We start from the raw sequence: 26,054 nt of genomic DNA, 5'->3' as shown, positions 1-26,054 counted from the left end.
TCCAAAAGCTAAGTGAGTCCTCACCTCACATCTTTCATTTGTGTATATCACTTACCTCTTCACACATCCCACTCCAACAACAAGTGCAAAGAATGAGGACGGAGGTAAAGGCAGCTGGTGGCCAAGTTTCCCTTCTTTCATTATGTCTAAATCTAACACAATAATCACCCCTCAAATCTACTCTCAGACATCCCATTCCTCACCATTAAATAGGTTTAGGTAAAAGAGATGCGCTATACATATGATATAAAATAAAAACAGCACTGGTAATAAATCAATGGAAATTTTCATTTTTATTGATAAACCATGATTTCCTGTTGAATACATAATCAAGTACAATTAACAATATAACAATACTCTAACATTTAAAATTTAAGCTTTCAGAATCACCCTGGTTCAACATATAAAGTTTAGTTTCTGTGAAAATGTTTTATTTCAATAGTATCCTTCTTATATGCAAACAAGGTCTTAAAATAGATTTATGAATAAAATTTTATAAAGCCTACTGTGTACAAAAGAAATTGACTCTACCACATCAACTGCACCTCAGTAAAAATCCAAAACATAAAGGTTTGAAGGATCAGAACAGAGCCACATTCTATTAAATCTATCAAAGATAAATCTTAAAGATCTGTAAGTGGAACATGGAACTATCCTCTACCACTGATTCAATACCCTGACAGAAGAGTGGTAAATCACGGCCTCGTGACACAGAATTTTTTTTAAATATGTACCAATATCACCTTTATTACAAAGACACACACACACCAATGTGTAAGTGACCTGTGAAGTGAGAAACTCAGAAATCACCCGGGAAATGTCTATTTTCCTGTATTATAACTACTGAAATGAAACGGCAACATTTTATGGAATGATGCATGTGGCACTGTCTTATGATGAGGCACATGAAAACACAACTCAATGGCTAGAAATAGTCTTGGAACAAGCCTACTCACAACTGATATATTCTTCATTAAAACTGTATATTCACTGCTTAGTTTCCTGAAGAAAGTAGTGATAAAAATAACTGCACCTCAAATTGCTCCCAATACAACTTAAGATATTTAATATTAACATGAATATCAATTGAGTAGATGACAGGAAATTTTTAAGTTCTTAAATGTGCTATGCTTTACTGGAATTTGAAAACAAACAAAAAATAGAGGCTTCTAACAGAAGCCTCTTAGGGTATATAAGGCTATTTATACTTATATACTTAGGGTATATAAGGTTCTGAAGCTTCTCCAAGAGTCAGTCCACTGTCTCAAATTTACAAAATGCAAGAAAGTGATGCACCCAAGAATAAGTAATGGCACCTGGACCCACGGGAGCTACTTGATGAACTCCAAGTAAGTACTGTCTTTATGATAAAGAACCTTGTCAGGGAGGTATTTACAACATATTTTTATAAAAATCAGTATTAAACTTCAATAAAGCAAATTAGAAGTGAGGTTGTTACAAAAAACTCCAGATTACATGCTGTAAGACTAATAAAATGGCTCCTTTAAAGAATGATAAAGAAAAATCATAGCTCCAATTTTTAAAACTGGATGGTCAGAAATGTTGAATGATATCAAAATTAATGATATCAAAATAATTGAATTGGATCAAAGTAATCAAATTAAAGATTACTAGCATTCTGTTGCCAGAATATTTGTAACTAAATTTAACATAAAAAGAAATTATGGTTAAATATAACCTTTTTTAAAAAAATTATTACACTCAGGCTCAAAAAATGGAAGCAGGGAGAATTATGCTATGTACAATTCTGAAAATTTCCACATGTAGAATATAGCATTGCATATGTAAGTAACAAACTGTTAGGCAATAAGCATATATCTGGATTTTAACACAATGTTCCACAGATTATCATATAACCAAAATACTAAACCAAATTATTGTTAGAGTATTTTAAAAAACAAAGTATAATAGGACAATACAATAAAAGGAATTTTTTCATTGACCCAACATATTTTAATGGGTTTTATATGTTGAAACCAAATATAATAGCGGTGACCTGTCCCTGAATTTATGTGGCTACTAGTTATTCCCAACATTCTGTGTCTGGAACCCCTGGCCAGTCAAAACTGGAAGCAACATACGCTGGTGTCTTAATAATGAGGTTCCCACAAAGTGGGAAAGAAAGAGAGACTTCAGGTTTATATCAGTAAATGAAATTGAGGGCACTGGAGAAGTTTCACCACCAGGAAAGTAAAAGGCAAAACAAGGGTTTTAGTATTGTTACTCGTAGTATGTGAAGAAAAGAGTTAATAATGTCAATTCCTGCTACTACTGCTCTCCTTTAACCCAGATGCCTGTGGCTTTTTTGGACCCTTTTCATCCCAGCCCACGGCTGTCACAGAGCCTGCCTCCAAGAGGCGTGATGCAGGAAGACGCGTTCATCCCCACTGCCCGTGCACCTCCAACCACGCGGACCGGCCTCTCCGCACTGCGTCCGCTCCTGCTCTTCTTCCCCAATCCCATCCTCCTCCTCACTTTCCATACGTTTTAATACATCTGTAATGTATTGTTAATACATTAAAATATTAGTTACAAGGTGAGTATTCAACCTGAAAATCTGAAATAATTCACAAAAAAAATATCAGATTTCTAGTTTTTAAATGAGGAAATACATTTTTAAAAAGCCACACCATCTTCCAATGGCTTTCCATTCTTGTGTTTCCTAAGACTCTATACTTGAAGTCTGGTATGAACAGTATATAAACTACAGAATAGAAAGCTGTTGATGGGTAGTCTTGAGTTTCTCTGGGCAGCGGGGTAGGGGAAGCAGGATCCTTTGCCAACACCCTCCTCCAAGTTCATTTTAAGATACTTTCACTTCCAAAGAAGTCCTAACATATAAAAGCCAAAAATCCTACACAGGAAGGCCCAAACCCAAGTGTCTTTTTCAGATCAGACTGTTTCAAAGGGGTAACACAACTAAAAACTTTTCCCCACTTGAAAGTATATACAGGAAAATTATATATTTGTTACTTAACTGCTCTCTCTCCACAGACCACCCTCTAACCTTTCTGTCCAAAATATCCATAAGCAATCCATGAATATCCACTCCACTGTTATTTCTTTAAATTCACTAAAATAAAAACATTCTTTTCAAAATTCACTTTAAAATATATTATTTGTATATTTTCATTTTGGATTTATTTTTAAACAGCTGAAAATACTATAACGCAGCATCTTTGGAGCCCATGACAATTACATTTCTACATCCCCTTGAGACAAATGCTGACTTCAGGAGTAAAATTAAACTATTTTTTAGATTTAGTAAAAGATCTTTACATTTTTTGATGTATCTAAAATATTTCAATATTTTTCAAATGTAAAGAAGAAAGAAGGAAAAGAAGAATGAAAAAAAAAAGCGAGAAAAGAGGACAAACAGGAAAGGGAGAAGAAAGGAATCTTTCTTTAAAACTTCCCTCACATAAATGAGTATTATCCTTCTGAAAACCAGGTAAGCAATGAGCCAGATGCTCAAAATTCAAGAATCTTCTGTAAGGTTCAGAGCAAGCATTAGATGTCAGTGGACAGCTGGTGGTCTGAAGCTCAGACTCCTGAATCTAGAAGGTTCCACAGGACCCTGGCCAACACTGTCCAGTACTTCACATCTCTCTGACCCCCATCAAACCCCAGCTTCCTTCCCAGACCACAGGGAGGTCAGTCTGCTGCATCTCATACAGGATTTGGTTGTGTCCCCCTAGTGGCTCAGATGGTAAAGAATCTGCCTGCAATGCAGGAGACCTGGGTTCAATCCCTCGGTTGGGAAAATCCCTGGGAGAAGGGAATGGCTACCCACTCCAGCATTCTTGGGGAGAATTCCAAGGACAGAGGAGCCTGGTGGGCTACAGTCCATGGGGTCATAAAGAGTCGGACATGACTGAGTGACTAACACTTTCTCTTTCCAACTGAGCATTCCCCATGACTCACATGTGTCTCCTGGTCTAGGATCTTCTTGTCCAAGTCCCATAAGGCACATGTGGCAATGCTCTCTGACCCTCAGCCTGAACAAAGCCTGCATGTGGGGCTGGCACACAGAGAAGATCACCCAGGGCTCCTCTGATCACTTCCCAGCGACCTCAACCTCTGAGCCATGGGCAGCACAGCAAAGCCCAGTCTCTCAGCTTCTCTCCAGAGGGAAAACAGGCAAAAAGCAAGGGATGGGGTATGCGACTATATCTGGAGTGGAACAATATCATTTCCCTTTAAAAAAAAAAATCACCACCTCCATCCTAAAGAAAAACACTATATCTGATTAAGAAAGTGTACTGAGACCATGGGCTTCCCAGGGGGCACTAGCGGGAAAGAAGCTGCCTGCCAATGCAGGAGACATGGGTTCGATCCCTGGGTCGGGATGATCCTCTGGAGGAGGGCATGGCAACCGACTCCAGTATTCTTGCCTGGAGAATCCCATGGACAGAGGAGCCTGGCGGGTTCATAGGATCAAAAAGAGTCGAACACGGCTGAAGCGACTTGGCACAGCAGAGCAGGGCACTGAGACCGCTGGGGTGGGTGCGGCGGTCAGGGGCTTGGGGTGGATACAGAAGGGAAAGAACAAGCTCTTTCCTTGGGCTTGTTTCACGGTTACTACTGAAGCAGAGGCTGACATACAGCAGTTCTTAAGAAACCAGGCTCATTTCTTCTAGAAAAATGAAAAGAATCATCTAAAATCATGCATTTATTCTGGAGAAAACAACACCTCCAAAAAAAAAAATCCTAAAAGATTTTAAGGAAGGGAAATAAAAGAATACAGCTGCAATAATTCTTATTTTTTTGTTCCACACAGAAGTCGGGGTGGGGGGGGGGAATCTATGCAGCTACACATACAAGGACCTGTTGTTATTAATACATCTCCCCCACTTCTACCCCCCTCCCAACTCATAAAAAGAAAAACATTGATTTTCCAAACAGAGGTAATATCTGATTATGAAGACAAGACAATCACACGTGGCTTTTGGAAATGCAAGTGCTTCATGGAGTCTAGAAAATAAATCACGGCCAACGCTGCAAGGAGAACAGAAGCGTGGGGCAGAGGAGGAGGAGGAGGGCAGTCAGGCTCGGGAGGCGGGCGGGGGCCGCGCGGTCGCAGGGGCCGCAGGCGAGCGGGTCCCCGCAGAGGTCACAGGAGGTCAGCTGCGCTCTGGAGTTGTAGCTTCTCACGGCTCGCCGCCCTGTTCAAAGAGGCAGATGTCGCTTTAGATGCCTCCTGCGTTTGGAAACATGTACTCTGCCAAAACTTAAGAGCCTTTCGATACACTTTTCTGAGTTTTCTGTTCTTCACATAATTTTATTTTTCCTTACAAGAAAAACAGCAAAACTGCTCACAAGGAGCCCAAAATGCGAAGCAAGTCCAAGGGAGAAACAGTGCTTGCAAGTCCAGTTTCTGTACCACCAGCAGCTGGCCGGCATTGAAAGAGAAAAAAACAGACCCCAGCTGCACAGCACAGGTCAAGCGCAACCTGAAACCCTTCCTGGAAAGGGAAAGGCTGTACCTTGAGGATGTTTTCACTTCCTTGAGACTTCATTTTTGGATGACATTTTCTATGCCTTCAAGTAAAGTTCTAATCATTCGAACTACTGAAGGGAAATATTCACATGGACTTTATTTTAAAGTGCAAAAACAGGAAAAGAACTCGGTGTGATGCCTTGTTGCAGTGTCTTAAAATGTTAAGTACATAGTCTCTAAAACTACTGAACGTGAGTAAATTTTATAGTACAAGCTAATATTTTAAAAAACTATATGAAGCACCAATAGCATTATAATAAACTTACTATAAAGCATAAATGATTTTTATTTGTACAGTTTTTAAGAAACTTCCTATTTTCAAATTCCTTCATGGTTTTTCATTGTTTTAAATATTATAAATACGCTTTCTGACTCTAGGGTTTTTCAAAATAGGTTTTATTATCCTGATCTTACCCATGTTTTCATTTTAAATGCCCCCCAATACATAAGTCATTTTCCGCAAAAAAACTTCACGGAGACTGAATCTTTTTTGCTGCTTAAATGTTTAAAATATTCTCCATACACCTGAGAAATATCAATTGGAGAATCTTTCAACTAGGTTATTAAGTAACAAATTCAGATAAATTCATTATTTTGTCACTGAGTCTCTACCTGAGTCTTTCATCCTTTCACCAGAAGAATTAAAAAATGCTGCATCAGTTTGTCCCCAGAATGTCCCACAAGAGCTGGGTGACTGCTCTGCCCCAACTCCAGGAGGAAGCACGAGACGAGAGGAACTGGCTTGTTGACTTGGAAGGAGAGCCAGGTGGTGCTGCCTCTTGAATACCCTGCAAAGACTCCCAGCCACTCGGACAGGTTCCTCGTACTCTAAAGTGTCATTATCTACAATGCCTGGGACATGAAAGTGTTAACGATTCTCATGCATTCTGATGATTCTGAGCCGCCAGGAGTGCTTATTCAGGACGAATGTGACTACAAGCAGAAACATTAGCCTGCAGGTCTCACATTGACAAAAAGTCACTCCCTGACTGAACGGAGACTTGTCCTGATCAGCTTAGATGATCTCCAAACCAGATCTCTACTTTCACATTCTAAATTTCTAATATTTTATAAAGTAAAAGTTACCAGTAAAATCAAAGAAGCTCAAGTTATTCTCCAGACTATATTTTTCTTGAAATGATAAAAAAAAATCTGTTATAATAAATACATCTTAGCAAAACAAGACTCCCTCAGTGAAGAAACAGCTAAACCCCACTGAGGTTTGCCAACACGGATGGTGTTCACGTTCTCTCCTGAAGAAGTCCTGTTTTAAAACCAGAACCAGAGGGAGTGGGTGCTTGGAACAAGAGAATAACCTTGGAAACTGAACATAACTGGACTCTCTGGGTCAGTTTTGTTTTTGTTGTTTTAATTTTAACTGTGAGTTTAAAACCTAAAATATTAGGAGCAAAAACATCATTTTAATATATGCAAATATTGTGATTATATTTAGTAAATTATCAATTGTCTTCATTTAAATGGAAAGCTCACCTCCTGCTGCACCACCTCCTTCACTACTCCCAACTACACCCTCCCCCACAAAGGTAATTCAATAGATGGTCTCTTTGAATGAATGAATGAATGAATGCCCGGCTTAACTCATAACGTACTGGGAACTCCAGAACACACTTACTTGGTTCATAGTAGTCCACTATGGACACTGAAGCATCTTGTGTATTTGACACTCTAAAGCTTCTCACAGCAGGAATATCAACACAAAACTGGGTTTCATTTACCTTGAAAAATACAGAAGACTTTTAAAAGGGTGGCAGACTGTGTTCATGATAAAAGACATTTCTTTCTCTTATCATTTATCAAACAGTTATAGAAATTAACATTGAGGGAGCATTTCTACACACCCAGTACTGTGGTAAGCACTTTACATAAATCACATCATTTATTTTGTAAAACAATCTTTGCATGATCAGTATGGTTCTTATTTCCATTTTACTGAAACAGATACTGAGAATTAGAGTAGTTAAGGATGCAGGAGCCCAAGGTGCACGCCCTTGGCCTTGGTGCTTCACCAAAACCCCTCCCTCAGCCTTGCACCCCATCCTGGTTGCTGCTACTGACTCACCCCAATCCCCTTCTTTTGGAGAATCACCCTCAGCTCATAGGAGCCACCTCATCCACTAAATGAAGTAACCTCAAAGTCACGGGGGTGCAGCCCCCAACCAGTAACTGACCAAGATGGGGTACAAAAGGCCAGCCTCTTTGCCTCCAGGTAAGGTAATTAATGCCAATCTGGCAAACAATACTGGTTAAGGAATCTGAAATTAATACATTCTTCAAACATTTCATTACATACTGATTAGCAGGAAGTGAAAAGTCAATCAGTCAAAATATAATGGACACTAAAAATAGCCATTAACAAGAACATCACAGACACAGGACAAACTCCAAACCTAATTACATTATTAAATATATAAACAGTAAATGCATTTTTCAAACTGTAAATTAGGCCCATGACTGTCAAGCAGTATTTAATATGTGAAAATGAACAGCAAAAGAATCTAGAGACTTTGAATTTGTTTTAACAGCTTTTTAACCACAGTGGTTTTTGAAGTCTTAAAACAAGGAGAATATTTAGGAACTAGGTTTTTAAAAGCAGAGTCACTGCTGCTGCTGCTGCTGCTAAGTCGCTTCAGTCGTGTCCGACCCTGTGCGACCCCATAGACGGCAGCCCACCAGGCTCCGCCGTCCCTGGGATTCTCCAGACAAGAATACTGGAGTGAGTTGCCATTTCCTTCTCCAGTGCATGAAAGGGAAAAGTGAAAGTGAAGTCGCTCAGTCGTGTCCGACTCGTAGTGACCCCATGGACTGTAGCCTACCAGGCTTCTCCGTCCATGGGATTTTCCAGGCAAGAGTACTGGAGTGGGGTGCCATTGCCTTCTCCGCTAAAGCAATATAATTCTGATTCACACTTTGCAAAACTGGAATATGAAACATACATATTCCCCCCTCATAACATGAAATCCTAAGAACACTTAAAACTAAATTTCAACTCCACATATAAATTTCACGTAGATGTCAGAAGAATGAACTTACATGCCAGCAGTTTCGAGACATAACAAGTAGAGTCTTGAATTCCACACTAATTTTTCTCACAATATTTTATGTACCTTATTCTTGAATCAGTAATTTTCATACAACAATGGGAAGAGTACATGAAAAGTATTATATGATATAATTATATCATATAATAATTTTCTGTAAAGACCAAAGCTCTGAGACTATTCTATGACTCAAGCACCTAACTTTTCAGTGCGGGAATGTTAGCCCCTTTGGGATGTATCAAACGCTCCTTCTCTCATGAAAGCGCCCTGGCTGGGCCCTCGCTGCTGCCTGGGGATGTATCAAACGCTCCTTTTCTCATGGAAGCACCCTGGCTGGGCCCTCGCTGCTGCCTGGGGGCGGTCTCCAGTCCTGGCGGGCAGGGCCTGCTCTCTAGTTGTGCTGCACAGGCTTCTCACTGCAGTGGCGTCTCTTGTTGCAGAGCACTGACTCCGGGTGCTCAGGCTTCTCTCCAGTTGCAGCTTGTGGGCTCTAGACCGTGGGCTCAGTAACTGTGGCATATTTTGCCCCGTGGCATGTGGGATCCTAGTTCCCAGAACAGGGATGGAATCCGAGTCCCTTGCATTGGCAGGAGGATTCTTAACCACTGGACCACCAGGGAAGCCTCTCATGAGCATTTTAAAACATGTAATTAAAGCTTTCACCATCAGTAGCATTTAAATAAATATGTCCAGCAATTCCTTGAAGCACAGGAGTTCTCTATTTGAGATCTGGACTGTATTATGGAAATCATACCACAACAATTTCTGTGTTGAACATCTGGTATGAAATAATAATTTCATTATCAATACTTTCATTAGGCTCACCATTAATAGTAATTCTCTTTAAACTAATTTTGTAATAATGTCTTGTTAGTGTTGACAATAGATGGTTGCCATGTGAAAGCCATTCAGGGACACAAACAGCCAAAATAATGACGTAAAGAAAACGTGTAAAGTAAAGGTACTTCTGAACACAGTAAAAGAGCGGTGCTGTCAGTGGTTACCGAGGTGAACTTAGGTCTCATTACTTACAGAGTCTAAGTAGAGGTTGAGTTTCCCATGGTCGTGTTCTACTTTTTTCAAAGTATCACTCAGGGGAATGGCATCTGAGGACACAGTAAAACCACTGAGCAGGTTGACTTCCATAAGGGCCATGCCGCTTCTGGCTGGGCCCAGAAACCTAAATCAAGGATAACAGGATAGACAAAAACCCTTTAGGAAAAACCTACAGCTGTTGACAAACTATCTTCATATAGAAATTAAAACTGCCAAGTGTTATTCCAAATATTTACTGTTTCGTTGAAATAAGTTACTGTAGAAAAATGTAAAAAGGTAACCCTTTCTTTACAGGTCTGAAATTCCTATAACTTTCAGCCACGTGAGGAAGAGAGCGGTGGGTCCACTTGTCAGCCAGCAGGAAATGCCTATGACGCAGCTGGCTTAGGCCCCTGGGCTGTAATGAGGGCAACCTTTGCCCCTTCAAAAGGCAACTCTGTTTTTCAGTGGTTGATTCCAAATTGCATTGCATTTTTCATTTTCTCAGAAGTTGGTGGCACTAAGCTCCCCGGCTCAAGGCTAGGAACTGCAAAAGAGGCATCACTTGACCAGTTAGCAGGAGATGGAGGCCAAGTCTTCAACAACCTTTTCTTCATCTGGTTTTAGAAAAAGAAGACCCAGTAGGGAAGGTCCTTCCCTTTCTTCTCCCACATACTTGGAGCAAATTTTGTGTTTTCTTCGGTCGCCTTGGGAGAATGACAAGCCTGGGAAAGTTTTATTACATTGCTTGTTTTCTAACCCTGCTGTACAATTGTGAGCATCAAAGCATCTGGGCACCAACAACATTTTGTCTCCTTTAAAATAAATATTTTTCTAAAAAACACTAGGTGGCAAGAGCTTTTAGTTCAGATCTGAAGGAGCCCAGCATCGTTATGGAAAGGATTTTGTCTCCAAGATGGAAGTCTCAGCATCGTTCAGTTAAGTTCCTGTTGTCCTTTAAATGGCAAAAGCAAGAAGGGCCAGTAGAAAATCTTGCTTTTCAAAGCAGCAAAGTGATGCCTGCCAAACATGACTGATTGAAAAGCCATACAGTACAAGTGCTGACTGTGGCTGGCTGGCAACCCCAGGCAGTCAAAACCATCTGCTGGTAATATGCTCAAGAAGAGATGCTGTTGAAAACCAATATGGGCATTAAAATTGGAAGAGTTTTAGCGATGAGAAAAACAGCCAACCTGCCTAGATTCGATGCAGTGTATCATCAGAAGTGCCTTAGTTGACCTGGTCTTTCCACCAGCCAGGAGCAGAACTTGTTCACTTGCCATGCCACAGAGAAACCCTGTCTGAGGTGAGTAAGAGCTTGGACCTTACTGACGAGAATAAAGTGCCTGAAACACCAGTTTTTCTTTTTATAAAGTGTCACTGAAAGAATTCATTTAGAATGCTATTTGTATTTCATAGCCGATTTTTCTCAGAAAACTAGTTGCAATGTCTAAATCCTTTTTATAAAGCCCCCAACCCTGATTAAAACACTTACCTTCTCCAGATCCTCCACACACAAAGATACAGATGTCCTCTACATAGCAAAGTTTATTGCCCATCTGACTCCTGATGCTGGAATAAGATTTGGAATCCTGCATTTTCACATGAGCCCCTTATAGTGAAGCCCCATCATGGTCTGAATCTCAGTTTCACTTCATTTTCCTCTTGTGTGTCTTCACCTGACCTCCCTAGGAGGTAAAATCCATCTCATTGCCCCATAAGAGCAATTTTCCCTTTTCAAAACTAGAATTTTATTGACTTGCTCTAAGCAGCTCTTTGCAGGAAACCACCCTCCTCAGGACAGCTCTTTCCTTGTCATTTTAGCAAAGCTGTATTGTAACTAACCTTAAACCAGGCACCCCCAGGTTCTGCTCACCTCTGGCCCAAGCACACTTCTCAAATCTTTTGATCACACGGTATCTTGCCTAACCTGTTGGTTCTTCCCATAGATCAAAGGAGTACAAATGAAGAATAAATAATTAACAGATGACCAGATCTCTTCCCTAGCTTCCCCTGTAGTAATCTCATGAACAAACTGTGTGAACAAGACAGAGTCTAGAGTAAGATCATAAGAAGTCGACAAGCCTGCATGCAGGGCAAGGTGGTGATGGCTCTGACTTCCATCTCAATGACTGACTGAAACTGTTTTCCCAGTTTCTCTTTAAAAACCACTACTACTGAGCAGAATCCTCGGAGCTGGTCTCAGAACATGAGTCCACCTTCTCCCCAGACTGCCAGTTTTTCTTATTAAAGCATCTTTCCTTTCGACCAGCAACTGTCTTTTGGGTATTGATTTCTAAACAGCCAGCAGCCAAACCTGAGTTCAGTAACACTGTTTTCAGGAATCATTTTTATTAATTTTTGTCTCCTCTTTCAAATAGTAAGTACTGTGAAGATAAGGCTGTATCTTTTTGGCTAACCTTAATATTCCAAATCCTGACACTACATAATGAAAAATGAATGACTGAAGGAGTGAATGAGAAAAGTAGGGATAATAATATCACCAACTTTATAGAATAACTCTAAGGATTAAATGAGTTTCGTGTGTAAGTCAAGGTGCAGTGCCTAGCATGTAAGTTTGTGATAAATGCAGATACTGTGCTGTGCTTAGTCACTCAGTTGTATCCGACTCTTTGTGACCCCATGGACACTAGCCCGCCAGGCTCCTCTGTCCACGGGGATTCTCCAGGCAAGAATACTGGAGTGGGTTGCCATGCCCTCCTCCAGAGGATCTTCCCAACCCAGGGATCAAACCCAGGTCTCCCGCATTGCAGGCGGATTCTTTACTGTCTGAGCTACTGGGGAAGCCCAAATGCAGGTGGGTGTTGTTTAAATAATAATAATAATAACTTGATGCTGTTATTCTGGAACAGAGCCCAGTTTCAATCTTAGTGAAGTATAATGGGTGTCCTACTTTCTCAGCTAAAAAGGAAGCCACTGCAGAGATTCTGATATCCCCGTGCTGCTGGTTCAAAATGCCCAAATAGGTGAGGAAGAGGGCAAACATATGTGGCAATTTATACTAAAATCAGGAACAAGGAGACCCAAGAGAGTAGGGATGGTAGCAGTAATGAAGAAGACTGGGTTCAGACAATGGCTAAGAAGATTGACCACCTGGAGGAACTGCTAGAGATGACCTTAAGAGGACCTGGAGGTTCAGTATCACATCAGTGACATCCAGCCCACCAAGAGTCCAAGGTCAATCAGATGCTATAGTAAGTGCTATAGTAAGTAAGTGTTAGCCATTCAGTCATGTCTGACTCTTTGCAACCCCGTGGACAACTCCCACCAGGCTCCTCTGTCCATGTAATTCTCCAGGCAAGGGTACTGAAGTGAGTAGCCATTCCCTTCTATAGGGGATCTTCCTGACCCAGTGATAAAACCCGGGTCTCCTGCATTGCAGGCAGATTCTTTACTGTCCGAGCCACCAGGAAAGCCCAATCAGACACTATGGGATATTTACAAAGGGCAGGCAGCAGCTCTTCGAGATCAGTGCAGAACAGAGTAACACCCAGCTTGACCATAGTAGACTGACAAAGAACAGACTGTAAAGTCTCTTGATTCGAGAACTTTCTGAAGGAGTTGTTCTCAAACTGCTGTATGCATCAGACTAAGCAAGAAGGCTGAAGGTGGCTTCACAGACCCTGAATCTGTGAAGTCAGTGGTCTTGAAGTGGATACCTTTTGCTTAACAAGATCTGCAGATGCTCTGAACACAGACCAAATTTAATAGTCACTTTATTAAATGCTCCCAGAAGCTGTAAGTGCCTAAATAGCCAATGCAAAGATCTTCTAAATTGGAATTATTTCACTGTGTCTAAAAAAAACTAGGCTCTTCATTGAACTTTCACACTTATATGAAGTTCTGAGTTAAGTGCATAACACAAAAAGTTAAATGTGAATCTGGAATAATTGCTTAATGGAAAAACAACCAACAAAAAGAAATAATCAATTTTGGAGTATTAATCATGATTCATTAGGTTTTTGAATGGAAACAGTGGTAGACTTTATTTTCTTGGGCTCCAAAATCATTACAGATGGTGACTGTGGCCACAAAATTAAAAGATGCTTGCTCCTTGGAAGAAAAGCTATTATAAATCTAGATAGCGTATTAAAGCAGCAATATCACTTTGCCAACAAAGATCCATATAGTCAAAGCTATGGTTTTTCCAGTAGTCATGTACAGATGTGAGAGTTGGACCATAAAGAAGGCTGAGAGCCAAAGACCTGATGCTTTTGAACTATGGTGCTGGAGAAGACTCTTGAGAGTCCCTTGGACAGCAAGGTGATCAAACCAGTCAATCCTAAAGGAAGTCAACCCTGAATATTCATTGGAAGGACTGATGCTGAAGCTGAAGCTTCAATACTTTGGCTGCCTGATGCAAAGATCCAACTCACTGGAAAAGACCCCTGATGCTGGGAAAAATTGAAGGCAAGAAGAGAAGGGGACGACAGAGGATGAGATGGTTGGACAATATCACCAATTCAATGGACATGAGTTTGAGCAAACTCCGGGAGCTGGTGATGGACAGAGAAGCCTGGTGTGCTGCAGTCCATGGGGTCGCAAAGAATCAGACACAACTGAGTGACTGAACAACAATTAAACTTTTTATAAATTAAACCTGAGTTTTATTAAACTTTTCTATTAAAGCTTATTATAAATACAAGAAAAACTTGCAAATATTGATAATTTGGGTATGTGGAGAAAGGCTTAAATACAATTAGCATTTTAGTTTGTAATCAGAAGTGTATTGTGTAACTGAAATCTTTGCTAAATATAACTCCTTATAGTGATACAGTTAGATAACTATATAGTTATATAATTAAATATATAAATAGTCATATGCTGCTGCTAAGTCACTTCAGTCGTGTCTGACTCTTTGTGACCCCATGGACTGTAGCCCACCAGGCTCCTCTGTCCATGGAATTATCGAGGCAAGAATACTGGAGTGGGTTGCCATTTCCTTCTCCATAAATAGTCATATATTTAATTAAATATTCAAATCTATTTTTTAAGGAGAAAGAGGGGGGATTTAGATACCAACCTTGTGCACACATTCAAATCCAAGTGATTGACATCATCTTTATTATCTTTTACAGCAACATCTAAGTCAAATGATTCCTGATCTTGGATAGATCTTCGGCTTTTAGAAGATCTGGAATTTTTCACATTATAAATAACATTAAGCTGCAATAAATAACAAAGAATCATAAGTAATAAGTCATTAGCAATAAACTGGTTTAATTATATATTCTAAAAATTAAGTAATGATTCTCTGGAATAAACTCAACTAAAATTTGTAATTTTCAGTCTAAAAAAATCATAGTTTTACTAGCTAGCAATGTATCATTATTTACAAATATAAAAGTTAATAAACAATGATTTTTAAAATTGAGAAAAATTGTTAGGGAATATTCAAAATTTCATAGATCATTGTGGACAATATTCACGGATATTGTTTTTTTCAAATACTGTAAAACATTCCCATGAGGGAACAAGCTAAACTATTGCCAAGTTTCTTGAAAGCATCCACTAATTTCTAAGCTCTGTTGCCCAGCTGGAGTCATTTTTTACAAACTGGAACTATTGCTAAGATAAATCAAAATATCTTTATCCAAAAGCCTTGGTGGAACAGAAACCTATTCAACTGCTAAGGCTTCTTTTTTTGCTCATACAATGTTTTTCAAAGATGATGAAATAAATGATGGATTTCAAGTCAACTGGGTCTTTATATCCCAGAAATCTTGCAGTTTATTTCCAAAAAATAGCTTTACTTTTTATCACTCAAAAGGGGTCAACATTACTGCAAACCTGAGAGTCTTCCTTGCCCCCCTTTTTCCAGAGCACTTTCAAAAATATTAACTAAAGGAAATGTCAATACCTATTTCTGGGTAACCAGCTTTTTTGCAATTTTCTTCTCCATTACAAGAAGTACCTGTTGGTCCCTACCTTTCGTTTTCTTCATTTTGATACAGACATACAACTGGTGAACATTCCAAGCAGTAGCTACCAAATTTACTGCTGTGTCCTCAGACCTCATATAAAAATCACTTGACTTTATCTATATAGTAATTTATCTATATTTGGTTTATCAAGAATGAATTCAAACCAATTTGGTGGTTTAAGTATGTATAATTTTTCAAGCTTATCTAAAATATCCTCTATATTTACTTTTGGATTTATTATTCACATCAAAAGATAGCTTGAGAATGAGTATTTTCACACAGTCTTTGTTGGTAAAGACCAATACAAGTTATTCGCTCTTTCCTCTATCTGTAGCTTGAGAATGAGTATTTTCACACAGTCTTTGTTGGTAAAGACCAATACAAGTTATTCGCTCTTTCCTCTATCTGTCCTTTTCATTGAATACTGTTCCTTTTAATTGTGATTTTTTTCCGATTAAAAGAAAACATTTACTCTATTTTGAGTATTGTACAAAATAATCTTCACATTATTTTTAAGTTTCCAAATTATACCTGACCATGTGCCCTGAGCATTGTGTCTTGGCAAAAGCATCTGTTCTCTCAACCAGGATAGTTGTACTGGTTTTTGAAAAAGTACCTTTTCTCTATGCTGCTGGCTGCTAAGTCGCTTCAGTCATGTCCAACTCTGTGCGACCCCATAGACGGCAGCCCACTAGGCTCCCCCGTCCCTGGGATTCTCCAGGCAAGAACACTGGAGTGGGTTGCCATTTCCTTCTCCAATACATGAAAGGGAAAAGTGAAAGTGAAGTCGCTCAGTCGTGCCCGACTCCTTGCTCCTCCATCCATGGGACCCTCCAGGCAAGAGTACTGGAGTGGGGTGCCATTGCCCTCTCCGTCTTTTCTCTATAACAGTCTTTAAAAAATTTTCTCAGGGCTTCCCTGGTGGCTCAGTGGTAAAGAATCCACCTGCCAATGCAGGAGACACAGGTTCAATCGCTGGGTTGGGAAGATCCCCTGGAGAAGGAAATGGCAACCCACTCCAGTATCCCTGGGAAATCCCACATGGACAGAGGAGTCTGGCGGACTACAGTCCATGGGGGTCATAAAAGAGTCGGACACGACTTAGTGACTAAACAACAACTTTCTCAGTAAATCTGTCATGGCTTGTTTGGTTTGTTTTTTCTAACCAAGTACATAATACATGAAAATCATGGGGACTTAAAACCATGTTATTGGGATGCAAAATAGGTTTTAAGTCCTCATGATTTTCATGTATTATTAAGTAAAATAACTTCCACTCAGTATTTTATATACTACCTCCATTTAACTGTATCCCAGTTTAACCATAAAGGGTAGATTTCTTTGAATTTTCTTCCTATAGTAGAGCACTGAACATATTATGCTCTAATTGTTTTATTTACAATAATATAAAATTAACATCAAAGGGACACATTTCCTATTTTCAAGTCAATTACTTATAATACCATGTCGACCTTCATATTGTTAGATGAATATTAAGAAATGGTAACTAAAATGCTACATATTTATCAAGTCATAATAGAAACTCTACCCAGCATTACGTCTGAGCTATATTTTCACCAAAAAAAAGGTGAGAGTTCCCAACAATTCGCATGACTCATATTGGAGGATTTTAACCCTCACCTCAGTATTCAATACTCAAGAAATATCCTACTGACACATTATCAAGTCATATAGTTGCTAGTCTACTCAGTAGCTAGTAACAGCTCTAACACTTTTTATTAAAGATAGTGATTTATTTTGCTGTCATAGAAATAAACCTTTAATAATTTTGTCATCTCAGTCAAAGATTTATCAGTGCCTCAAACCAAAGAATTATTATAGCAAGTCATATTTAACAAAACAAAAAATAAACATTATTACATACCTGACAAATAGCATATCCAAAACCATTTGCAGAAATATTAACTGCAGTTGGCTGTACTACAGCAAGCTGAATAAAAGTGGGAAAAAAGTAAATAAGGCTAAGTATCCATATCCAGGTCCTCCCAACCAGTACAGACCACCGTTTTCCCTCATCAGGAGTGTGAGCTGTCTGCGCTCTAAAGCTCTAACAACTTTACATGGAAAATGCATAGCTAGTAGGAAGCTGCTGCGCAGCACAGGGAGCCCAGCCAGGTCTGTGATAACCTGGAGGAGTGAGGTTGGGGCGGGCAGAGGCTCAAGAGGGACGGGATATATGTACACATGTAGCTAATTCACTGTTGTACAGCAGAAACTAACACAGCAATGTAAACCAATTATACTCCAATAACAAAGTCTTTAAAAAATTTAAGAAAAGGACTTCTTGGAGGGCGGGGCTAAGATGGCGGAGGAATAGGACGGGGAGACCACTCTCTCCTCCACAAATTTATCGAAAGAACATCTGAACGCTGACCAAACTTCACAAAACTACTTCTGAAGGCTGGCAGAGGACGTCAGGCTTCCACAAAGACAGCGCATTATCTTCAAAAGAGTCCTCTATTACACCTTTAACTTTCATTTTCATAACCCACTATTAACTTGCAAAAAAAAAAAACCCTATTTTTGAAGCAAACTACATACATATATCTTATACCTTTTGTGTTTTCTTTTTTTAATGTTTTTTCCTGTTTTACTTTTTTTTACTGTTTCTTTTTTTACTGTTTTACTGTTTTTTTTTCTTTTTACACTGTTTCCTTTTTTCTTTTTTTTTATATTGTAAGTTTTATAAGAGTCTAACCTCTACTCTAGATTTTTAATCTTTGTTTTACATATTTGATATCAATTTTGTACATTTAAGAACCCAATCTTTAGGACTCATTTTTACTCAGGAGTGTGATCACTGGCCTGATTACTCTCTCCCCCTATTGATGCTCTTTCTTCTCCCCCAGGGAACCTCTATCTCCCACCCTCCTCCTTCTCTTCTCAACCCAATTCTGTGAATCTCTGAGGGTGATCTGGGTACCGGAGAACACTTCAGGAACAGGATACTGCCCAGATCTCTCTCTCCCCTCTTGATTCCTCCCTTTCTACTCATGCTCACCTCTGTTACCTTCCTCTCCCCTCTCTATGTATCTCTGTGAACCACTCTGAGGGTTCCAAACTGTAGAAAGCACAGAGGGAAGTGCTTACTGGCTAGATTGCTCTCTCCACATTTGAATTCCCCTCTTCCCCTCCTGGTCACCTCAACCCACCCCCCCCCATCTCTCCATGTAACTCAGTGAACCTTTCTGGGTATCCCTCACTGTGGAGAATCTTTTCACCATTAACCTAAAAGTTTTATTATTGAGGCTGTATGGAAGGAGAAGTCTTGAGGCTACTGCAAGAATAAGACTGAAAGCCAGGGGAAACATTAATTAATAAGAGACCATCCAATAGCCTCCATATATACACTGAAACCAAGCTCCACCCAAGAGACAATAAGTTCCAGAGCAAGACATACCACGCAAATTCTCCAGCAACGCAGGAACATAGACCTGAGCATCAATATACAGGCTGCCCAGAGGCACACCAAATCCATAGACATCTCAAAAATTAATACTGGTCACTCCATTGCACTCTAGAGAGCAGAAATCCAGCTCCACCCACCAGAACACCGACACAAGCTCCCCCAACCAGGAAGCCTTGACAAGCCACCTGTCCAACACCAACCGCAGTGAGGAACCTCCACAATAAAGAGGAACTTCATACTACCAGAATACAGAAGGGCCACGCCTAACACAGCAATCTAAACAAGATGAAAAGGCAGAGAAATACTCAGCAAGTAAAGGAAAATGAGAAATGCCCACAAAGCCAAACAAAAGAGGAGGAGATAGGGAATCTATCTGAAAAAGAATTTAGAATAAGGATAATAAAAATGATCCAAAATCTTGAAAGCAAAATGGAGTTACAGATAAATAGCCTGGAGACAAAGATTGAGAAGATGCAAGAAATGTTTATCAAGGACTTAGAAGAAACAAAAAGGAGTCAATATAGAATGAATAATGAAATAAAGGAGATAAAAGACACTCTGGAGGGAACCAACAGTAGAATAACGGAGGCAGAAGATAGGATAAGTGAGGTAGAAGATAGAATGATGGAAATAAACGAAGCAGAGAGGAAAAAAGAAAAAAGAATCAAAAGAAATGAGGAAAACCTCAGGGACCTCTGGGACAATATGAAACGCCCCAACATTCGAATCATAGGAGTCCCAGAAGAAGAAGATAAAAGGAAAGGCCATGAAAAAATACTCCAGGAGATAATAGTTGAAAATTTCCCTAAAATGAGGAAAGAAATAGTCACAGAAGTCCAAGAAACCCAGAGAGTTCCTAACAGGATACACCCAAGGCAAAACACCCCAAGACACATATTAATCAAATTAACAAAGATCAAACACAAAGAACAAATATTAAAAGCAGCAAGGGAAAAGCAACAAATAACACACAAGGGGATCCCCATAAGGATAACAGCTGATCTTTCAATAGAAACCCTTCAGGCTAGAAGGGAATGGCAGGACATACTTAAAGTAATGAAAGAGAATAATCTACAACCCAGATTACTGTACCCAGCAAGGATCTCATTCAGATATGAAGGAGAATTCAAAAGCTTTACAGACAAGCAAGAGCTGAGGGAATTCAGCACCACCAAACCAGCTCTCCAACAAATGCTAAAGGATCTTCTCTAAACAGGAAACACAGAAAGGATGTTTCAACACGAACTCAAAACAACAAAGTAAATGGCAACGGGATCATACTTATCAATAATTACCTTAAATGTAAATGGGTTGAATGCCCCAACCAAAAGACAAAGGCTTGCTGAATGGATACAAAAACAAGACCCCTATATATGCTGTCTACAAGAGACCCACCTCAAAACTAGGGACACACACAGGCTGAAAGTGAAGGGATGGAAAAACATATTTCATGCAAACGGAGACCAAAAGAAAGCAGGAGTCGCAATACTCATTTCAGATAAAATAGACTTTAAAATAAAGGATGTGAAAAGGGACAAAGAAGGACACTACATAAAGATCAAAGGATCAATCCAAGAAGAAGACGTAACAATCATAAATATATATGCACCCAACATAGGAGCACCACAATATATAAGGCAAATACTAACAAGTATGAAAGGGGAAATTAACAATAACACAATAATAGTGGGAGACTTTAATACTCCACTCACGCATATGGATAGATCAACTAAACAGAAAATTAACAAGGAAACACAAACTTTAAATGATACAATAGACAAATTAGATTTAATTGATATTTACAGGACTTTCCACCCCAAAACAATCAATTTTACCTTTTTCTCAAGTGCACATGGAACTTTCTCCAGGATAGATCACATCCTGGGCCATAAATCTAGCCTTGGTAAATTCAAACAAATTGAAATCATCCCAGCCATCTTCTCTGACCACAATGCAGTAAGATTAGACCTCAATTACAGGAAAAACTATTAAAAATTCCAACATATGGAGGCTAAACAACACGCTTCTGAATAACCAACAAATCACAGAAGAAATCAAAAAAGAAATCAAATTATGCATAGAAACGAATGAAAATGAAAACACAACAACCCAAAACCTATGGGACACTGTAAAAGCAATACTAAGGGGAAGGTTCATAGCAATACAGGCGTACCTCAAGAAACAAGAAAAAAATCAAATAAATCAACTAACTCTACACCTAAAGCAACTAGAGAAGGAAGAAATGAAAAACCCCAGGGTCAGTAGAAGGAAAGAAATCTTAAAAATTAGGGCAGAAATAAATGCAAAAGAAACAAAAGAGACCATAGCAAAAATCAACAAAACTAAAAGCTGGTTTTTCGAGAAGATAAACAAAATTGACAAGCCATTAGCCAAACTCATCAAGAAACAACGGGAGAAGAATCAGATCAACAAAATTAGAAATGAAAATGGAGAGATCACAACAGACTCCACAGAAATACAAAGGATCATAAGAGACTACTACCAACAGCTATATGCCAATAAAATGGACAACTTGGAAGAAATGGACAAATTCTTAGAAAAGTATAACTTTCCAAAACTGAACCAGGAAGAAATAGAAGATCTTAACAGACCCATCACAAGCATGGAAATCGAAACTGTAATCAGAAATCTTCTAGCAAACAAAAGCCCAGGACCAGACGGCTTCACAGTGGAATTCTACCAAAAATTTAGAGAAGAGCTAACACCTATCCTACTCAAACTCTTCCAGAAAATTGCAGAAGATGGTAAACTTCCAAACTCATTCTATGAGGCCACCATCACCCTAATTCCAAAACCAGACAAAGATGTCACAAAAAAGGAAACTACAGGCCAATATCACTGACGAACATAGATGCAAAAATCCTTAATAAAATTCTAGCAAACAGAATCCAACATCATATTAAAAAGATCATACATCATGACCAAGTGGGCTTTATCCCAGGAATGCAAGGTTTTTTTAACATCCGCAAATCAATCAATGTAATACACCACATTAACAAATTGAAAGAAAAAAACCATATGGTTATCTCAATAGATGCAGAAAAAGCCTTTGACAAAATTCAGCATCCATTTATGATAAAAACCCTCCAGAAAGCAGGAATAGAAGGAACATAGCTCAACATAATAAAAGCTATATATGACAAACCCACAGCAAACATTATCCTCAATGGTGAAAAATTGAAAGCATTTCCCCTAAAGTCAGGAACAAGGCAAAGATGCCCACTTTCACCACTACTATTCAACATAGTTTTGGAAGTTTTGGCCACAGCAATCAGAGCTGAAAAAGAAATAAAAGGAATACAGATAGGAAAAGAAGAAGTAAAACTCTCATTGTTTGCAGATGACATGATCCTCTACATAGAAAACCCTAAAGACTCTACTAGAAAATTACTAGAGTTAATCAATGAATATAGTAAAGTTGCAGGATATAAAATTAACACACAGAAATCCCTTGCATTCCTATACTCCAATAATGAGAAAACAGAAAGAGAAATTAAGGAAACAATACCATTCGCCATTGCAACAAAAAGAATAAAATACTTAGGAATATATCTACCTAAAGAAACAAAAGACTTATATATAGAAAACTATAAAACACTGATGAAAGAAATCGAAGAGGACACAAACAGATGGAGAAATATACCGTGTTCATGGATTGGAAGAATTAATATAGTGAAAATGAGTATACTACCCAAAGCAATCTATAGATTCAATGCAATCCCTATCAAGCTACCAATGGTATTTTTCACAGAACTAGAACAAATCATCTCACAATTTGTATGGAAATATAAGAAACCTCGAATAGCCAAAGCAATCTTGAGGAAGAAGAATGGAACTGGAGGAATCAACCTGCCTGACTTCAGGCTCTACTACAGAGCCACAGTCATCAAGACAGTATGGTACTGGCACAAGGACAGAAATATAGATCAATGGAACAAAATAGAAAGCCCAGAGATAAACCCACGCACATATGGACACCTTATCTTTGACAAAGGAGGCAAGAATATACAATGGAAAAAAGACAATCTCTTTAACAAGTGGTGCTGGGAAAACTGGTCAACCACTTGTAAAAGAATGAAACTAGAACACTTCCTAACACCGTACACAAAAATAAACTCAAAATGGATTAAAGATCTAAACGTAAGACCAGAAACTATAAAACTCCTAGAGGAAAACATAGGCAAAACACTCTCCGACATAAATCACAGCAGGATCCTCCATGACCCACCTCCCAGAATATTGGAAATAAAAGCAAAAATAAACAAATGGGACCTAATTAAAATTAAAAGCTTTTGCACAACAAAGGAAACTATAAGCAAGGTGAAAAGACAGCCTTCAGAATGGGAGAAAATAATAGCAAATGAAGCAACAGACAAACAATTAATCTCAAAAATATACAAGCAACTTCTGCAGCCGAATTCCAGAAAAATAAACGACCCAATCAAAAAATGGGCCAAAGAACTAAACAGACATTTCTCCAAAGAAGACATACAGATGGCTAACAAACACATGAAAAGATGCTCAACATCACTCATTATCAGAGAAATGCAAATCAAAACCACAATGAGGTATCATTTCACACCAGTCAGAATGGCTGCTATCCAAAAGTCTACAAGCAATAAATGCTGGAGAGGGTGTGGAGAAAAGGGAACCCTCTTACACTGTTGGTGGGAACGCAAACTAGTACAGCCACTATGGAGAACAGTGTGGAGATTCCTTAAAAAACTGGGAATAGAACTGCCATATGACCCAGCAATCCCACTGCTGGGCATATACACCGAGGAAACCAGAATTGAAAGAGACGCATGTACCCCAATGTTCATCGCAGCACTGTTTACAATAGCCAGGACATGGAAGCAACCTAGATTTCCATCAGCAGACGAATGGATAAGGAAGCTGTGGTACATATACACAATGGAATATTACTCAGCCATTAAAAAAAATACATTTGAATCGGTTCTACTGAGATGGATGAAACTGGAGCCTATTATACAGAGTGAAGTAAGCCAGAAAGAAAAACACCAATACAGTATACTAATGCATATATATGGAATTTGAAAGATGGTGATGATAACCCTATATGCGAGACAGAATAAGAGACACAGATGCATAGAACAATTTTATGGACTCTGAGGGAGAAGGTGAGGGTGGGACGTTCTGGGAGAATAGCATTGAAACATGTATATTATCATATGTGAAACAGAACACCATTCCATGTTCGATGCATGAGACAAGGGCTCAGGGCCGGGGCAATGGGATGACCCAGAGGGATGGGATGGGGAGGGAGGTGGGTGGGGGGTCCAGGAAGGGGAGCACATGTAAACCCATGGCTGATTCATGTCAATGTATGGCAAAAACTATTACAATATTGTAAAGTAATTAGCCCCCAACTAAAATAAATAAATTTATTAAAAAAAATAAAAAATAAAAGCAAGAAGTTGAAAATACAGTCCAGTACTGATACAAGATTAATAAAGTGTATTTTGGGGTATAATTTTTTTAAAAAAAAGAACTTTACACAGTCCCACAAGTCAAAAGTTATGGGTAAAGCAGATAAGAGGGGTGAAGGCAGAGGAAGTGCACATTAGTGCTATGGAAGCCCTTCTGTAGGGACTGAAGCAAGAAAGATAAGAAACAGAAGTCATCCCTTCCTCCTCAAGCCTCCCTTAGCATCCAAGTCCCTGGTCTTTCTGAGAACACAATGACATGCCATCACTGACCTGGACCAACACTATTCCTTCCTTTTCCTTTGCTATCACCCCTTCTCCCTCAGGTTCTACTCTTGAAGTTACTGCTTTCCTCCATTACCCTCAACTTCCTGCAAGGTTAGCCAAGAGAGTAAAGTTAGGGTCTAGCACAGTCCTTTATCCCATTTTTAGGGAAAAAAATGCTACTACTGGTTCTATCAACTCCTAAGAGGAATGTGGTACAACCAAAGGAACATGGTCTTTGAAACAATGGGTTTAAATTTTAGCTCTACTGTCACTAGCAACATGATTGTAGGCAAGTTACTTAAACTCCCTTAGCCTCGGTTTTATAATATGCATAGTGGGGATAAAAGTACTTGCTTCTTAGTCTTGGTCTGAAAAGTAAATACAATGTAGCACACATAAGGAAACCTGGCACAGGGTCTGCAAAGAGTAGGAGCTCAAAGGGTATTCATTCATCTCCCAATACGACAGGACCCATGTTTTCACCTTTTCCAAATCTTTGCAAAGTTCTCATCCCCTTCTCCCTTCCCCCGCTCAGCAAATTCAACCACAGGAGGGTACTCCTTCCTGTCAGGACAGGGCTCTGGGAACAAGTCTTTGTTGAAGTCAACAGAAAGGAAATCATCAGCAGAAGGGATCATCTACACAGATATTCAGATAAGCACCCCCTTGTCCACACCTCTGCCATCTGGAGGAGAAAGCGGTTCTGTGTGTCAATCACAAACTTCACAGGACTCAGTGAACTGGGCCCCTCCACAGTCACTTGGATATTTGTCTCTTCTACATTCATTAAGGCTGCAAATTCAGATAGGGCCTTCAAGGCCACAATGGTGTCCTGTTGCGGGGAGAAAAAGATTTGTGCACATAAGCATATATTAAGGCTTCCAAAGAGTAAATTTCAGTAATATTTAGGATACCACTACACACTCATCCACCTTTCTTGGGTGAGGAGCTCTCCTAGGTCCACTTTTGAATTTGGTTGACCTGGATACAGGAAAGACTCAGAAAACATCTGCTGACTAGAGCTGAGATCCTAAAACGGCTACTAAGACGGGGAACTGATTTATCCTATATGAGTATCAGATATGATGTCTATATCAATGATGGAAAAAAATAAAATTAATAACTTCAGCCTTTAAAGTTACTAAACTTTTAAACTGCCATGTAATTTTATGAAGTCATGAAAAAAAGGAACTACATATAGTAAGTATATATATATATATATATATATATATATATATCAAACCAGTCAATCCTAAAGGAAATCAACCCTGAACACTAATTAGAAACACTAATGCTGACACTGAAGCTCTAGTACTTCAGCCAACTGAT

At 39.1% G+C, this 26,054-nt stretch overlaps 1 protein-coding gene and 1 long non-coding RNA gene across 12 annotated transcripts in view; one reads left to right on the top strand and one right to left on the bottom strand.

Annotated features, from left to right (window-relative positions):
• Positions 1–274: 274 nt before the first annotated feature.
• CD109 (CD109 molecule) overlaps positions 275–26,054 on the bottom strand; it is a 198,790-nt gene continuing 173,010 nt past the window's right edge. For 7 of the 11 annotated variants that reach the window (XM_081530095.1, XM_081530097.1, XM_081530096.1 and 4 more), the window contains 6 exons: positions 25,402–25,557; positions 17,446–17,511; positions 14,660–14,802; positions 9,613–9,760; positions 7,155–7,257; positions 275–5,186 (listed from right to left, as the gene is read on the bottom strand). In XM_081530095.1, coding sequence (XP_081386221.1) covers positions 5,008–5,186; positions 7,155–7,257; positions 9,613–9,760; positions 14,660–14,802; positions 17,446–17,511; positions 25,402–25,557 — 795 coding nt within the window. In that variant the 3' untranslated portion in view covers positions 275–5,007. The remainder of the gene's footprint in view (positions 5,187–7,154; positions 7,258–9,612; positions 9,761–14,659; positions 14,803–17,445; positions 17,512–25,401; positions 25,558–26,054) is intronic. The other 4 variants (XR_014065411.1, XR_014065410.1, XR_014065412.1 and 1 more) reach the window with 2 other exon arrangements.
• The window catches only part of LOC145521485 (uncharacterized), a 147,054-nt gene continuing 140,804 nt past the window's right edge, over positions 19,805–26,054 (top strand). Inside the window, exon 1 of the long non-coding RNA XR_014065416.1 lies at positions 19,805–21,817. This is a non-coding gene — a long non-coding RNA (uncharacterized LOC145521485). The remainder of the gene's footprint in view (positions 21,818–26,054) is intronic.

Source organism: Giraffa tippelskirchi, chromosome 9, assembly GCF_054371585.1.
Source record: "Giraffa tippelskirchi isolate mGirTip1 chromosome 9, T2T-mGirTip1v1.2.pri, whole genome shotgun sequence".
NCBI classification, from domain to species: Eukaryota; Metazoa; Chordata; class Mammalia; order Artiodactyla; family Giraffidae; genus Giraffa; species Giraffa tippelskirchi.
The sequence above is the reverse complement of the archived record's forward strand: the minus strand, read 5'-3'. Positions and strand labels throughout refer to the sequence as shown.